At 39.8% G+C, this 16,374-nt stretch overlaps 1 protein-coding gene across 1 annotated transcript in view; it reads left to right on the forward strand.

Annotated features, from left to right (window-relative positions):
* Nucleotides 1-3,180: 3,180 nt before the first annotated feature.
* Nucleotides 3,181-16,374, forward strand: part of cd81a (CD81 molecule a) — an 88,867-nt gene continuing 75,673 nt past the window's right edge. The window contains exon 1 of the mRNA XM_039753393.1: nt 3,181-3,437. Coding sequence (XP_039609327.1) covers nt 3,372-3,437 — 66 coding nt within the window. The 5' untranslated portion in view covers nt 3,181-3,371. The remainder of the gene's footprint in view (nt 3,438-16,374) is intronic.

Genomic DNA, 16,374 nt, shown 5'->3' on the forward strand with positions numbered 1-16,374 from the left:
AGAATACAAGCATGACCCTTTTATCAACTACTACTGTTATTCCTTGAGTTACATTTATCCAGTTATTTTCCTAAGTTAAGTGGGGGGCATACGGTATTTCATACCTTTGAGTGCAGGGTATGAAACAGCCTTTGGGTAGACATCCCATGCTCTCTCATCCTAGTGACACTGACCAATAGTGTGTAATGTGTGGGTCACAGACTTGCACAAGAAAGAAGGTGGTGAGTCCAGGTTTCAGAAAAAATCAGCTTTGGTGAAACATTGAAACATTCTCAAAGCATTTATTTAGACTGGAGCTGTCACTTAAGCACACGCAACATACAAGCAGTGACAATGACGTTGTCCTGCATTGTCTCCCTTCTCAGATCCAAAGAACAGATAACCTTCTGGCACAACAGAAAAAATAGAAACTGAGCCTAAGGCCAGGTTAGTTGCCAGTTTTAAATGTCCCCCGCATCAACCATTGGACTACAGACGCGTTATGCAGTGAGCCGGTAAGCTTGCAGTAACACCAGCGGCAGACAATCAATCTCTGCCTACGTTAACAGAGTTTTGGCGTACAGCACAGCTTGGGGGTTGTTGCGGTCTCAGAAATCTCACAAGTGTTGCGTCACTAGTGTTAAGATTCTTAGGGACTAACATCACTGAGGATCTCTTACTAACTACAGTGCATCCGGAAAATACTCACAGCGCATCACTTTTTCCACATTTTGTTATGCTACAGCCTTATTCCAAAATGGATTAAATTCATTTTTTTCCTCAGAATTCTACACACAACACCCCATAATGACAACGTGAAAAAAGTATACTTGAGATTTTTGCAAATTTATTAAAAATAAAAAAATTGAGAAAGCACATGTACATAAGTATTCACAGCCATTGCCATGAAGCTCAGAATTGAGCTCAGGTGCATCCTTTTTCCCCTGATCATCCTTGAGATGTTTCTGCAGCTTATTTGGAGTCCACCTGTGGTAAATTCAGTTGACTGGACACAATTTGGAAAGGCACACACCTGTCGCTATAAGGTCCCACAGTTGACAGTTCATGTCAGAGCACAAACCAAGCATGAAGTCAAAGGAATTGTCTGTAGACCTCCGAGACAGGATTGTCTCGAGGCACAAATCTGGGGAAGGTTACAGAAAAATTTCTGCTGCTTTGAAGGTCCTAATGAGCACAGTGCCCTCCATCATCCGTAAGTGGAAGAAGTTTGAAACCACCAGGACTCTTCCTAGAGCTAGCAGGTTATCTAAACTGAGCGATCAGGGGAGAAGGACCTTAGCCAGGGAGGTCACCAAGAACCCGATGGTCACTGTGTCAGAGCTCCAGAGGTCCTCTGTGGAAAGAGGAGAACCTTCCAGAAGGACAACCATCTCTGCAGCAATCCACCAATCAGGCCTGTATGGTAGAGTGGCCAGACGGAAGTCACTCCTTAGTAAAAGGCACATGGCAGCCCGCCTGGAGTTTGCCAAAAGGCACCTGAAGGACTCTCAGACCATGAGAAACAAAATTCTCTGGTCTGATGAGACAAAGATTGAACTCTTCGGTGTGAATGCCAGGCGTCATGTTTGGAGGAAACCAGGCACCGCTCATCACCAGGCCAATACCATCCCTACACTGAAGCATGGTGGTGGCAGCATCATGCTGTGGGGATGTTTTTCAGTGGCAGGAACTGGGAGACTAGTCAGGATAAAGGGAAAGATGACTGCAGCAATGTACAGAGACATCCTGGATGAAAACCTGCTCCAGAGTGCTCTTGACCTCAGACTGGGGCGACGGTTCATCTTTCAGCAGGACGACGACCCTAAGAATACAGCCAAGATATCAAAGGAGTGGCTTCAGGACAACTCTGTGAATGTCCTTGAGTGGCCCAGCCAGAGCCCAGATTTGATTCCGATTGAACATCTCTGGAGGGATCTTAAAATGGCTGTGCACCGACGCTTCCCATCCAACCTGATGGAGTTTGAGAGGTGCTGCAAAGAGGAATGGGCGAAACTGGCCAAGGATAGGGTTGCCAAGCTTGTGGCATCATATTCAAAAAGACTTGAGGCTGTAATTGCTGCCAAAAGTCCATCGACAAAGTATTGAGCAAAGGCTGTGAATACTTATGTACATGTGATTTCTCAGTTTTTTTATTTTTAATAAATTTGCAAAAATCTCAAGTAAACTTTTTTCACGTTGTCATTATGGGGTGTTGTGTGTAGAATTCTGAGGAAAAAAATGAATTTAATCCATTTTGGAATAAGGCTGTAACATAACAAGATGTGGGAAAATACTTTCCGGACGCACTGTATCTTGCTCTAAAGCAACTTCACATTTTGAGAACTGTATGCTCCTCAATCTTCATAAACTTTTACAGACCCACAGTGGAGGGCATATCAACTAGCTGCATTGTGGCTGACCGCAAGGCCCTGCGGCATGTGTTTGAAAGAGCCAAGTCCTCAGTCCTATAGGATATTAAGAAGAGAAGGCTGAAGACAGCACTTTGCCTCATGTTAAAGCCCACAACCCAGTAGTAAAGTTGTCTGCACTAGTACTGTTGCATGCTGTGTTGAATGAAGAGACACACCATTTGAACTTGGCCCATGACTCCATTAAGTTCGCATTTGTACTTTCAACAAGAAGGATAGTTTTGCCTCTTTGTTTCTTGCACTGTGCAGTTTGCATGTTCTCCCCTTGTCTGTGTAGGTTTCCTTTGGGTTGTCAGGTTTCCACTCACAGAAGCAACTTTGAGCAATAGTTCAACCAGCCCAACCAATTGGTGGAGATCCACCCAGACGCTAGGATATCCTGCAAAAGCATACTGTTCCATGTTCCACAAAACTGAGTTTGCAAGTTTCTTTTGTAACCCATTCGCCTGTCTGCTTCTCTTTATTTTTTAGATGAATCGTAACTAGAGGCTCAAGTTACTACCAGTCTACATTGCGATGCACAGCTGAACTCGATGTCTTCTTTTCTTGCTTATATTCACACTGCGCAAGCAACCTCTGCGCTCGCTTTCTCTACAAAACCAAAACAACAGCGCGCTCCTCTGCTCTCGTGGCTGTCTCGCGTTGTCATGCCCGCGACTGTGCCAGTGGGCAGTTACGGGGTTTAGGGGAGAGACGATATTCGGCCACGCTGGAATAAAAAAGGGGGAGGTGAAGTGGGAGGGACGTAACGTCTTGCGCGTTCTCGTTACTGTGCGGACGCGCGCACTGTACACCGCTACTCGCAGCACTCCTAGTCCGCAGTTGCGTTTAGTCTCCCAGCTGAAAGCATCTCTGTGGTGCTGACGTTTTTCTTCACTTTACAGCCTGTTGTTTACTCTTTTTTCCTAACGTTTTTTTATATTGGATAGCGGATTCACACCTTGAAAATAAACCGAATCAACCATGGTAGTGGAAGGCTGTACCAAGTGTATCAAATTCCTGCTGTTTTTCTTCAACTTTATCTTTTGGGTGAGTTTCTATTGTCGCGCAGGTTGGACTTACACGCGGGTGTTGTTTTCCAGGGGCTCTGTGTGCTTCTCTCGGTGGACACTCCCCCGTCTGAGTGGTGTCGAGGGATGAAGGAGGGAGCTGCCATAGCTGACGGGGCGCGCCCCGTGGGGTTTTTAGAGCTTGGGGCGCTGCTTCTTCGGAGTGGCTTCATTTAAACTGGGTCTGTCGCTTATTAATACAGGCTAGCGCTCTTTAGCGAAGCTGGGGATTACCGTGGCGTGTTTCTGCAGAGCCGTAATTAAAGGAGTGGAGTGGTTGACTGATAAAAATAAAACACTTAATTTAGTTATTTTTTTAATATTACGAATGTAGTCCTGATGCTGATTTTGATGGTGGGTGGCTGTAACGGTCCCATCCGCGTAGTGAAATTACGCGAAGTCGCAGTGCTACACACCGCGCGCCAGCTTGTCGATCCTCTGTTTTCCCTCCTTAGAAACTGGGCAGCGATTGGGCAGCGCTGGTTAGCTAGAGCCGCTAGTGCGGATAGCCGCCGAAGTCAAGTGAAGTAAGAGACCGCCCGCGGCATTGAGATAAGAATATCGGGGGGTTGGTCTGGGCTGAAGGAATCTCCTGTGTGTTTTTTTTTATATTACGCCACACTGCACGTGAGTTGAGCGCTTGGTGTTTTCCAAAGAAAAGCTGCGAGAAAAAATTACAACTCGGGGTGAAGCACATCCACTAGAAACAGTGATGATAAGGTCCGTGAAAAGGAAGAAAAACAAAAGCAAGATGAATCATTTCTCGTTGGCATTGTTAAGGACTGGTGTACCGCAGATTCACAGCAGAATATTAAAGATAAGATCGATTACCCTTTTAGGGCGTATTAAAAACGGGGCACAGAAAGATGGATAATAAAACACACTGTACTCAGCAGTCCTGTACATTTAGATACAGCTATTAGAAAATGAGCAAATTATTAAAAAAAAAAAAACGTACACGAACGTATAAACAAATAGGGAAGGATTACACAGTAACAATAGGAGTACGTATTTTGTGCCCAACCTTTGAGAATCCTGCAGTAAAACATAATTTTTTATTGTCTTGAATTATGAAGCAGCAACAGGCATAAATCAGGCGAGGAGTGGTGAGAGCTTTTTAAAAAAAGACAGAATGGCGACTCCGGGCCCTTCCCATTTCCACTTGCTCATCAAGCCACCTCCTTTTTCTTGGATTGGGAAAAGAATCGGGAGTACCGAGGAAAGTCCTGCCGAGTTTAGGGAGGGCGTGAAAACAAACCCCTTGGGTGGGCTCCTCAACAGTGAAGCAGTAGCTCTGTACCTGCTGCAAAGAATCATTAATCCGTTAACAATGTGTACATTTGAATTTAATAATCGAAAACATTAATGAACTGGTTTGTTGCACTAGAAGCCCCATCGAGTGTGGTGCACCAAACTGTTAGAGAGGATTGAATGTGCATTAGAAACGGCCAGGAAAACATACAAAATGCAAAACAAGTTTGTTTTTGTCAAGCAAAAGTGCAGCCAAATTACTGCGTATAAGAAAAACATTGAATCCTTGTGAAATGCAAGGAGACTATTTATTTAGTTCTTGTTATGTGTGTAGTAGTAGGGTGTTGTACCGTGTTAGCAATTATGGATGTAGTGAGAAGTTAAGCAAAATGACACCTTTTATTGGCTAAGTAAAATGTATTGCTGCTTGTTGGGATAATTGTTGTCATGCTGATCTTGTTGACTTTAGTTCCTCTCCATTTTCAAGGGTTGGTAATGTATTTTTAAAACAGGTTTTTGTAGCCAAATATTTCTTATAGAAGTGTTGCTTCACACAATGAAGGCGTAAAGGCTTGTCGGACTGGAGGTGTGACTTATTACAGGCTCATCTCTGGAAAGTTTTTTTTTTTTCCCTTCAAGGGAGGTGATGTCATTCACAATCTTCTGTTGTCATAGATCTCCTCCTCCAGACATTGTTTTCCGATGACAATAAAGAGAGGTAATGTGAGTTGTTGTATCAGTACAATGTCTGCCATGTTCATCATGCACATTGATAACAAAGGCACACTAAGGAATTCCCATGACTTAAGGCAGAGATTCTTTTCGCTTCTCTTCAGACAGGCAGAGCCTCAGCCTTAATAGCTGCTTGTGAGAATGTTTACACTATTCACTGATAACATGGTTTTGCAGAGGTTTTCATGTTAAATAGCTCTTCATGACTTGATTATACCAAGCTGTTTGGTTACTAATTAAATGGCTAAATTGAGGGATTTTTTTTTTTAAACAGTTTTTATTTTTGTAAAAGTTAACTAGCACAGTTTGTCTCTACGAAGTCCCATTTTTGTTTTTTTCCAAAAGTTATTTCTGAAGCCATGAGTCAGGGTGTAACTCTGAAAGCATATGTCTGGTTTTGATTAAGAGGTGAATTTAGGTTTGTTACATGATGGAATTTTGTGTGTGATGTGAGTCATAAATCCTGGCAAAGGTCTGCCATTGGAAACTGGGAATGTTTGTTTTGTTTTGAAGCAATTTCAGTTGCATGCACTGGGATACTGGTTCTGTTTAACACATTAGCCTTTTAGAGATCAAGGGGAAAAAATGGGGGTTTAGTTGGGTTATAAAATGAATTCTGAAGAAGCATAAAACTTCAGTGCACTGAAACATTGTATTTTTTAATGGACCCTTCCATCCTTGTGTGTCACAATTTATAGCTCACTGGTATCAGTTGGCTCCTCCACAGCCATTTATAGTATCGAAAGGATGGTGCTAATGTTTTAATTTTCCAGAGTGCTTAATTGTTTTGGTGGTACATAAAATGCAATTTCAGAGTCTTGCTTCACATTTTATAGTCCTCACAGGCTGACACATAAGGGAGCCATTTCCATAACAATTAATGAATAAATAAAAGGGAACTAGGCACCAAAATTATCACCTGCTATAAAACTCAGGTTGTTTTTTCTGCACCTTTATAACAACAAAAACATTTTATTTCTAATATTCTCTTGTTTGTTCCAACACAGAAGTGTATTTTGTTTTTCCTGCCAACAGTGGCACATTATGCCACCTTTCTGGCATGAGTGCTTCAAGGTGCCATTGGTAACCATTGGGTCATGTAAACAAACACATCCCTACTTCATAGAAGTTTTGTCAATTGTTTCACTACACAATCTTACATTTTAAGTAAAATAAAAATCCTGTTAATTTTGAACTAGGTTGACAGTTGTTGCAAATGTTAACAGCCATCGACCATTAATAGTGTGATGCTTAAATTCAGTTTCAGTGCATCCTTTAAAATCTTTTCATCCTGTTTAGAGTTGGATATTTTATTTAATCCTGACTTTAGAAATACCCAAACAATAATTTAATCCCGACTTTAGAAATACCCAAACAATAATAAACTTAAGAGTTATTAACTAGGCAGTCATTCTCCAACCCGCTATACCCTAACTGTTGGCACAGGCACAGTTTTTGTTAGAACTGAATTTTATGCTTTTTGCAATGGCTAGATGGAATATTCAGTTGGTGTGCAGCACTTTATTCTCTTATAAATTTTGTTTGTTCAGCTCTGTTTACTTTACTTACACAAGCTTATTTTAGACAAACAATATTATGTTTAAGGAGGCATTAAAACGTTAAAAACAAATTGTCAACAGAAGGCAAAAAAACAGGCCAGAAGTATATGGGCACCCCATTGAGTTCAGTTGTTTCATGAGCCCCCATTTTCAACAGGTGCATAAAATCAAGCACATAGCCAGGCAGTCTCTATTGACAAACACTAGCAGTGGAATGGGTCATACTGAAGAGCTCAGTGACAATATGTAAAATTTCTGCTGTTCTGTATCTGTCACCTGTAAGTGCTGTTATTATAAAGTGAAAGCTCTAGGAGCAACAACCACTCAGCCATTAAGTGGTAGACCATGTAAACTAACAGAGTGGGGCCACTGAGTTCTGGAGCGGGCCACGCATAACATTACCTTATGCTCTTTTGCGTGGCTCATAACAGAGGTCCAAAGTGCCTCTGGAAGCAACATTGGCACAAGAACTGTTTGTCAGGAGATTCATGAAATGGATTTTCATGGAAGAGGAACTGCACACAAACCTAAACTCACTATGTACAGTGCCAAGTATCAGTTGGAGTGGAGTAAAGCATGCCACTGTTGGACCCTTTGCCAGTGCAAATTGTTCTCGCATTTCTTCTGTCTTGCATTCTAATGGATGAATCTGGGCTTGGTGGATGCCAGAAGAACACTACCTTCCGGACTGCATACTACAGCATACACAGATATTTTAGACAAATTTACTCTTCGAACTTAATGACAGTAGTTTGGGGAAGGCCTTTTTCTATTCTAGTGTAACTGTGCCCCCCGCCCACCTGGCATAAAGCCAGGTTCATAAAGATATGGTTTGACAAGTTTGGAAGGGAAGAACTTGAGTGGACTGGACAGAGTTCTGACCTTAACTCTATTTTACCCCATTGGGATGAACTGGAATGTCAGTTGCAAGTCAGGTCTTCTCATCCAACATCATTACCAGACACAATGGAATGGACACATATCCCCACAGACATATTTTAAATTCTTCTGGTGAGATGGTCATGTGTCAAAAACATTTGACCATATGGTTTTGTATTGGTACATTTTTAGTTTGTTGAAAGCTACTTAAATTAATTAATGGATAGCTTTCAATTGTTGCTTCACTGCCACCATAGAACACCAATTCCTTTGGTGATGGAAGAAAAAAGTCTGTGAATCAGAAAGCATGCAGACATATTGAGTGGTAACCAGATTTCACAATTGTCCCCCTTGCTCAGTTGAAAAATTGTTTTGTGGTCTGTCCTCTTTCCTTTTAAATAGCTAATCTTGTAAAAGCAATGCCCACACAATGATTGCTATTAGACATTTATTTGTTCAACATTTTCTGAATCTCCTGTATTGACTAACGTGATGTGACTTCATCATGTCTTTTGTGTAGTAACATGATGTTTTGCAAGTCGCACCTTTTGGTTTTAAGTATTTGTAAACACATCTGATAATTTCCATATGAGGTCTTGACCACAAAAATGTATTAGGTGTGATTCCCAAGATACTTGATTCTGGGTTTATTATACACATTCCTGACATGGCAAATGGCCGTTAGGTTCCTGGCACAGAGTGAGATAAAGATACATATTATGTAAAATACAACATAAAGGAAAAATGTGTTTGAAGTTGTTCTTATTGCCAAACAGATCCAACATACCGTCATCATGATGGTTAATGAATATATGGTTTGAGATTATTCATTGGTAGTTTGTAAGAAATGTCAAGTGGTATTTAAATGAGATTCTTGCAGGCTGTTTCAATTCTGTTAATAGGTTTTTGGTTAGTTGCCTTGAATAACAGTCATGAAAAAACTGCCTTTTTTTTGGTTCAGTGTCATAAGATAAGGGGGAGTTGCTGAAAGATGAAGCATTGGAAACACTTGTTAGTGATAACACCATGCCATATAAACTTGGCTTTTTATCAGTAAAATTTGGAAAACTTTCAGCTATTTGCATGTAAATTGTGTCTCATAAAGACACGCTGTATGATATTAATAAAGAAAATTATTTTAACAATGTAAAGTTTACCATTAAAGAGAACAAACTTGAGGAAAATGGAGCTACAGTGCCTTCCTAACATATTATATGAGTAGTTTTCACATTTGGATAACAATTAAAAGTTCTGCACCATTTTAAAATCAGGAATGTTTTCAGGTAATGATCCAAATCAGTTTATTTTAGTCATCTGCAGTGAAATGTTCACGTTTACTTTGCATTTACTTGTTTAATAAAATGCAATTCTTTAATAATTCCTTCACATTGTTTTGTGAAAAGACCACACAGGGGTGTCTTATTTTCTTTTTTAAGTGAGTGGGTCTCTTTACATTATTATTGAATTGTGATTTGAGTCTTTAAAACTTTGACAAATGTTTTTGCACAAATAAATAAACGGTCACTCTTCTAGTGCTTACTTGTCTTTCTCATAGTTCAGTGTACTTCACTATCTGGCTCAATTGTTAAATATGATAGTTAACACATCTAGTAACAAATTGAATAATTTAATAGTGTTAAATATGATAGTTAACACATCTAGTAACAAAATTGAATAATTTAATAGTTAACGCATCTAGTAACTAAATTGAATAATGGATCTTAATGCAATATTCTGTAGAACATTCTACACAAAATTGGGTGCTAAGCATGGAAATATTATTCAAAGAATAAACTCACACAAGTGGGTTAGGGATCATGAGAATGTAGCCAGGACCTCATCAGCCTACATTACTTAAGAGCCAAAAAAGATTATGATTAAGAATTAAAAGGTAAAAAAACAACAAACAACATTTTAACATCATTACCCTTCAACCATGGAAGGACCACTGGATCAAAAATGTGTTGTCTGCTGTGACTTTTATTTTTTCTGCATGCAACTAGGAACAGTTCATTTTACTTTTTAAATTGCATTTTGTGTTTTAAATACTATCAAAATGAGCCACTCAAAATTAGGACAAGTATCAGAGTAAAGACATAGCCTGCTCTTCTTAGTTAGTGAACAGTGACATATTACAGATTAAAGATTGAGTAGCTTCCTGTTTTCTTTTTTAAATTGAAATGTACATTCACTGTTTGTATAATCCTGATGACAGGTAGCTTTGATTTCAAACAACTTGAATGAGAACAAAGTACTTTTAAGTTAAATGGGCCTCTACTGTTACCAACCTTTGATTGCATTTTACTAGTAGGGCCCTCAAAGCTAAAGTAGGATAAGTAACAATCTGTTGGTTTTCACATTTGTGCGACTAGTCTATACTATATAGTTTTCTTTTTTCTGTGTTATTTAGTTTTTTCTCACTAATTAGTTCATTTTCACTTTATCTAAAGCAGCAGTGTTGTTTAAAAGTGATGGCTGCTGAGGTTAAGTATTCCTTTGTTTTTGTCCTATTTTTCTGTAGAAGTGTGCTTTCCGCGTTTATCAAAGTTGTTTGCCCTGGCCCTAGGAACTAGGCTAATTTTTAACCATAGACTTCACTCTTAATTCAGTAAAGAGTAAAACACAACAACCATGTATAATAAATGAATGCAACTTCAGAAAATGTACAGAATCACAAATAGTGATATTCAAGGAGACAAAATAACTTGCAAAAGACGAAAAGGTTGTTGTTAATTACTAAAAATGTTAAATTATTTACTCTGAGTTTGTGTTGTGTATTATAGATTGAATGTGAAAAAGTAAGTATGCACAGTAAAATGCTTTATTTTTTAATACAGTAATCCCTCCTCGATCGCGGAGGTTGCGTTCCAGACCCCCCCTGTGATAGGTGAAAAACCGCGAAGTAGAAACCATATGTTTGTATGGTTATTTTTATATATTTTAAGCCTATATAAACTCTCCCACACTGTTAACATTATTAGAGCCCTCTAGACATGAAATAACACCCTTTAGTCAAAAGTTTAAACTGTGCTCCATGACAAGACTGAGATGGCAGTTCTTTCTCACAGTTAAAAGAATGCAAACATATCTTCTCTTCAAAGGAGCGCCTTCAGGAGCAGAGAATGTCAGAGAGAGCGCTTGCTAAGAAAAGCAAACAATCAAAAAATCAATACGTGCTTTTAAGTATGCAGAAGCACCGTGATAAAGCGGCATTTTGTAGAGGAGCTTCCGTATCCTCTAGGCAAACAGCCCCTCTGCTCACACCCCCTCCGTCAGGCAGAGAGAGTGAGAGAGATAGAGAGAAGCAAACAATCAAGCACAGAGCGGGAAGCATATCTTATATCATTGAGGAGTTTTAGTTAATATGTAATACATTCTCTGATTGGGTAGCTTCTAAGCCATCCGCCAATAGCGTCCGTTGTATGAAATCAACTGGGCAAACAAACTGAGGAAGCATGTACCATAAATTAAAAGACCCATTGTCCGCAGAAAGCCGTGAACCAGCAAAAAATCTGTGATATATATTTAGATGAGCTTACATTTCAAATCCACGATAGAGTGAAGCCGCAAAAGTCGAAGCGCGATATAGAGAGGGATTGCTGTATATGTGAACATTTCAAGATTCAGTCTTGATTTAAACAATATCAATAGATAAAGGTGATTTAATGTAATGCCGTACAACATTTATATTTTGCTGTAACATGTATAATTTAAATAAACATAAGTATAAATGTTGCATGGGGAAAAAGTAATTATATACTCCTTATATTTATCACCTTCCAAAAGACCTAAAATTAGTATCAGGTGCAAATAATTGGAACGTCATTAGAGATGACCTGTCTTAATTAAACCTCTGATATTTAGTTTGGTTTGCTCTTTGTTGTTAATGTGTGTGTTATCACCATGCCTAGATCAAAAGAGCTCTCTGAGACCTTCAGATAAAAAAGTTATAGATACCTTTATATCTGGGAAGATTTAAAAAGATTTCCAAAAAACTGGAAATCAACCACCCCAATGTCTGGAATATCAACAAAAAGTGAAAAAAGTTTCAAACAACTGCCGACTTGTCCAGGCCATGCTGCTCCAACAAGTACGGCCCAAGAGCAGAGTGCATGATGCTGAAAGAGATGTCTTAAGATTGCCATAGTTTTGGCTATGGGTCCTACCGCTCTTGTCAGTGCTGATGTTAAAGTTAAAATGTTTACCAATAGGAAGGGGCTGCACAAATTAGGTAAACAATGGAATGTATTCCAGAAGGAAACCTGTGCTGTGTAGAAATAACATCAAGACAAGATGACTCTAGTCAAAGACCAGGGGCCTCATGTATGAACGGTACTTACACACAGAAATGTTGCCTAAGAACTTTTCCACGTTCAAATCGCGATGTGTAAAACCTACACTTGGCATAAAGCCATGCACTTTTCCACGGTACCTCATACCTTGTTGGATGCAAGTTCTCTGCTCGGTTTTGCAGACTGGCGGCACCCAGCGTCAAAGCAGTACTACTGTTCCTGTGTGGTTACTCTTTATTTTCCTGACGTAGCTTTATAAATACACTGAAACTAACTGCATATTGTTTATTAGTGTAATGCATCTGATTGTAATTAACTTCTAACAATATAAGGGTCCAGGGAATAGCCATAGTATTCCAAATACCATAACTGCTTTAGCGTAGTTACTCTCACTGCACCGTCTTCTTCTTCTTTTTCTTCTTTCAGCTGCTCCCTTTAAGGGTTGCCACAGCGGATCATCTTTTTTCATATTACCCTCACTGCACCACTTGGAGTATTTATATGACACTATCTGAGTGGGCAATCACAGCAGCAGCTGATCGGAAAGAGAATTATCAGTATACAGCATCAAGCCCACGATGCCTCAGCCACGGCAAAACATTTCAAAGCCTTTCCTGTACGGACCTTGCGGTTCAGAAACAGTTTCATCCCAAGAACTATAAACGCACTCAATCAATTTGTACTTACAGTGGGATGCAAAAGTTTGGGCAACCTTGTTAATAGTCATTATTTTCCTGTATAAATCGTTGGTTGTTACGATAAAAAATGTCAGTTAAATATATCATATAGGAGACAAACACGGTGATATTTGAGAAGTGAAATGAAGTTTATTGGATTTACAGAAAGTGTGCAATAATTGTTCAAACAAAATCAGGCAGGTGCATAAATTTGGGCACCACAAAAAAGAAATGAAATCAATATTTAGTAGATCCGCCTTTTGCAGAAATTACAGCCTCTTCAACGCTTCCTGTAGGTTCCAATGAGAGTCTGGATTGTGGTTGAAGGTATTTTGGACCATTCCTCTTTACAAAACATCTCTAGTTCATTCAGGTTTGATGGCTTCCGAGCATGGACAGCTCTCTTTAACTCACATCACAGATTTTCAATTATATTCAGGTCTGGGGACTGAGATGGCCATTCCAGAACGTTGTACTTGTTCCTCTGCATGAATGGGTCACTGAGCTTACCAAGCCAATTTGAGTTCCAATAATTAGTTCTTAAAGTTTTGGAATCAATAAAATGACAACGGCAGGTTTCATTTCGAAATTCTATGCGTTACGGTCATAACTGGAACCTACTTTCGACCATATATACAGTGGTGTGAAAAACTATTTGCCCCCTTCCTGATTTCTTTTTCTTTTGCATGTTTGTCACACAAAATGTTTCTGATCATCAAACACATTTAACTATTAGTCAAATATGACACAAGTAAACACAAAATGCAGTTTTTAAATGATGGTTTTTATTATTTAGGGAGAAAAAAAAAATCCAAACCTACATGGCCCTGTGTGAAAAATAATTGCCCCCTTGTTAAAAAATAACCTAACTGTGGTGTATCACACCTGAGTTCAATTTCTGTAGCCCCCCAGGCCTGATTACTGCCACACCTGTTTCAATCAAGAAATCACTTAAATAGGAGCTGCCTGACACAGAGAAGTAGACCAAAAGCACCTCAAAAGCTAGACATCATGCCAAGATCCAAAGAAATTCAGGAACAAATGAGAACAGAAGTAATTGAGATCTATTAGTCTGGTAAAGGTTATAAAGCCATTTATAAAGCTTTGGGACTCCAACGAACCACAGTGAGAGCCATTATCCACAAATGGCAAAAACATGGAACAGTGGTGAACCTTCCCAGGAGTGGCCGGCCGACCAAAATTACCCCAAGAGCGCAGAGACGACTCATCCGAGAGGTCACAAAGACCCCAGGACAACATCTAAAGAACTGCAGGCCTCACTTGCCTCAATTAAGGTCAGTGTTCACAACTCCACCATAAGAAAGAGACTGGGCAAAAACGGCCTGCATGGCAGATTTCCAAGACGCAAACCACTGTTAAGCAAAAAGAACACTAGGGCTCATCTCAATTTTGCTAAGAAACATCTCAATGATTGCCAAGACTTTTGGGAAAATACCTTGTGGACTGATGAAACAAAAGTTGAACTTTTGGAAGGCACATGTCCGTTACATCTGGTGTAAAAGGAACACAGCATTTCAGAAAAAGAACATCATACCAACAGTAAAATATGGTGGTGGTAGTGTGATGGTCTGGGGTTGTTTTGCTGCTTCAGGACCTGGAAGGCTTGCTGTGATAGATGGAACCTTGAATTCTACTGTCTACCAAAAAATCATGAAGGAGAATGTCCGGCCATCTGTTCGTCAACTCAAGCTGAAGCGATCTTGGGTGCTGCAACAGGACAATGACCCAAAACACACCAGCAAATCCACCTCTGAATGGCTGAAGAAAAACAAAATGAAGACTTTGGAGTGGCCTAGTCAAAGTCCTGACCTGAATCCAATTGAGATGCTATGGCATGACCTTAAAAAGGCGGTTCATGCTAGAAAACCCTCAAATAAAGCTGAATTACAACAATTCTGCAAAGATGAGTGGGCCAAAATTCCTCCAGAGCGCTGTAAAAGACTCATTGCAAGTTATCGCAAACACTTGATTGCAGTTATTGCTGCTAAGGGTGGCCCAACCAGTTATTAGGTTCAGGGGGCAATTACTTTTTCACACAGGACCACGTAGGTTTGGATTTTTTTTTCGCCCTAAATAATAAAAACCATCATTTAAAAACTGCATTTTGTTTTTACTTGTGTTATATTTGACTAATGGTTAAATGTGTTTGATGATCAGAAACATTTTGTGTGACAAACATGCAAAAGAATAAGAAATCAGGAAGGGGGCAAATAGTTTTTCACACCACTGTATATATGGCCATAGCCTGCAGCTCGGTCGCTGTGTGAGGCGGAGTTGCGTCCCGCATCAACACGCCTCCCATGTAATTGAGTGCCTGCCCATATAAGGTAAATATTCGCAAGATCACACAAGAGAGCGGCTCACGTGAACTGACTGTGAACGCAGTATGCAGAGAACAAGGAAGAGCTCGAAAGAACGCTGAACAAAAAATGCATTACACAATTGAGAAGGCAGCAAAAGAATTTGAAGCGAGTGACGCATACAAGCATATTCATAAGTGCAGCTACTGCGGAAACAAAGCACGGTGTAAACCTTAAGTTTAAATTAAGTTCATAGACACGCTGCCGCTGGCTTTTGTCATGCCTACGATGAATACTATATTCATGAGATACAAGTTTAATGAGAAGATGCATTGCCGGGTCTGAGCTAACCTTAAACAAAACCGTGGACATCGCAAGATGGCACTAGATAGCACAAGCACAGCTGAGAACCTTCGATGCATGTACTCTGAGTGGCTCACGTGAACTGATTTTGCAGGACTGGGAAACGTAAACCCGTGCATGCAGTGTGTGATGTCTCAGATAAAGAGGAAGATGAGCTTCTTATTGATGCAGTAGGAAACGAACAACCCTCTGACGCTGAACAAGACTTTGTACACAAATCAATAGGAAAGCATATGTATATATGTATGTGTATATATATGTGTATATGTATATATGTAGATATGCATGTATATGTGTATGTGTATATGTATATATATGTTTATGTGAGTGTGTGTGTATATATATATTTGTGTGCATGTATGTATGGCAGCAACCCCAGGACTTTACTTTGCTCAACGAAGCAACACCTCCTGGGTTTGTTTACATGGCGCAACCTCGCAACTCTGGTCGTGGAGGAGGTCTCGCGATACTCTACCGCGAGACAAGGCGAGTTACGCCGCTGACAGTTTCTTCCTATGGTTCATTTGAGTCTCTTGTCTGTCAACTACCTGGCTCTGTTCCCACCATTGTTGCAACTATTTACCGTTCCCCTAAATTCAACAAAGAGTTTCTGAATGACTTTTCTGCTTTTTCAGCTTATTTGTCCTCGTTATCTTCAAACATAATAATAATGGGTGATTTTAACATTCATTTGGATAACACTCCTTGGCGACCAGAGATTTTATTTCTTGCCTTGATAACTTTGACTTTCAGCAGTTTATGGAAACCCCGACACATTTCAAAGGACATATTTTGGATTTGATTTGCTGTACTGGACTCACTCTGAATGATTGTACTGCGGAA

This window comes from Polypterus senegalus, chromosome 1 (assembly GCF_016835505.1).
Source record: "Polypterus senegalus isolate Bchr_013 chromosome 1, ASM1683550v1, whole genome shotgun sequence".
NCBI lineage: Eukaryota > Metazoa > Chordata > Cladistia > Polypteriformes > Polypteridae > Polypterus > Polypterus senegalus.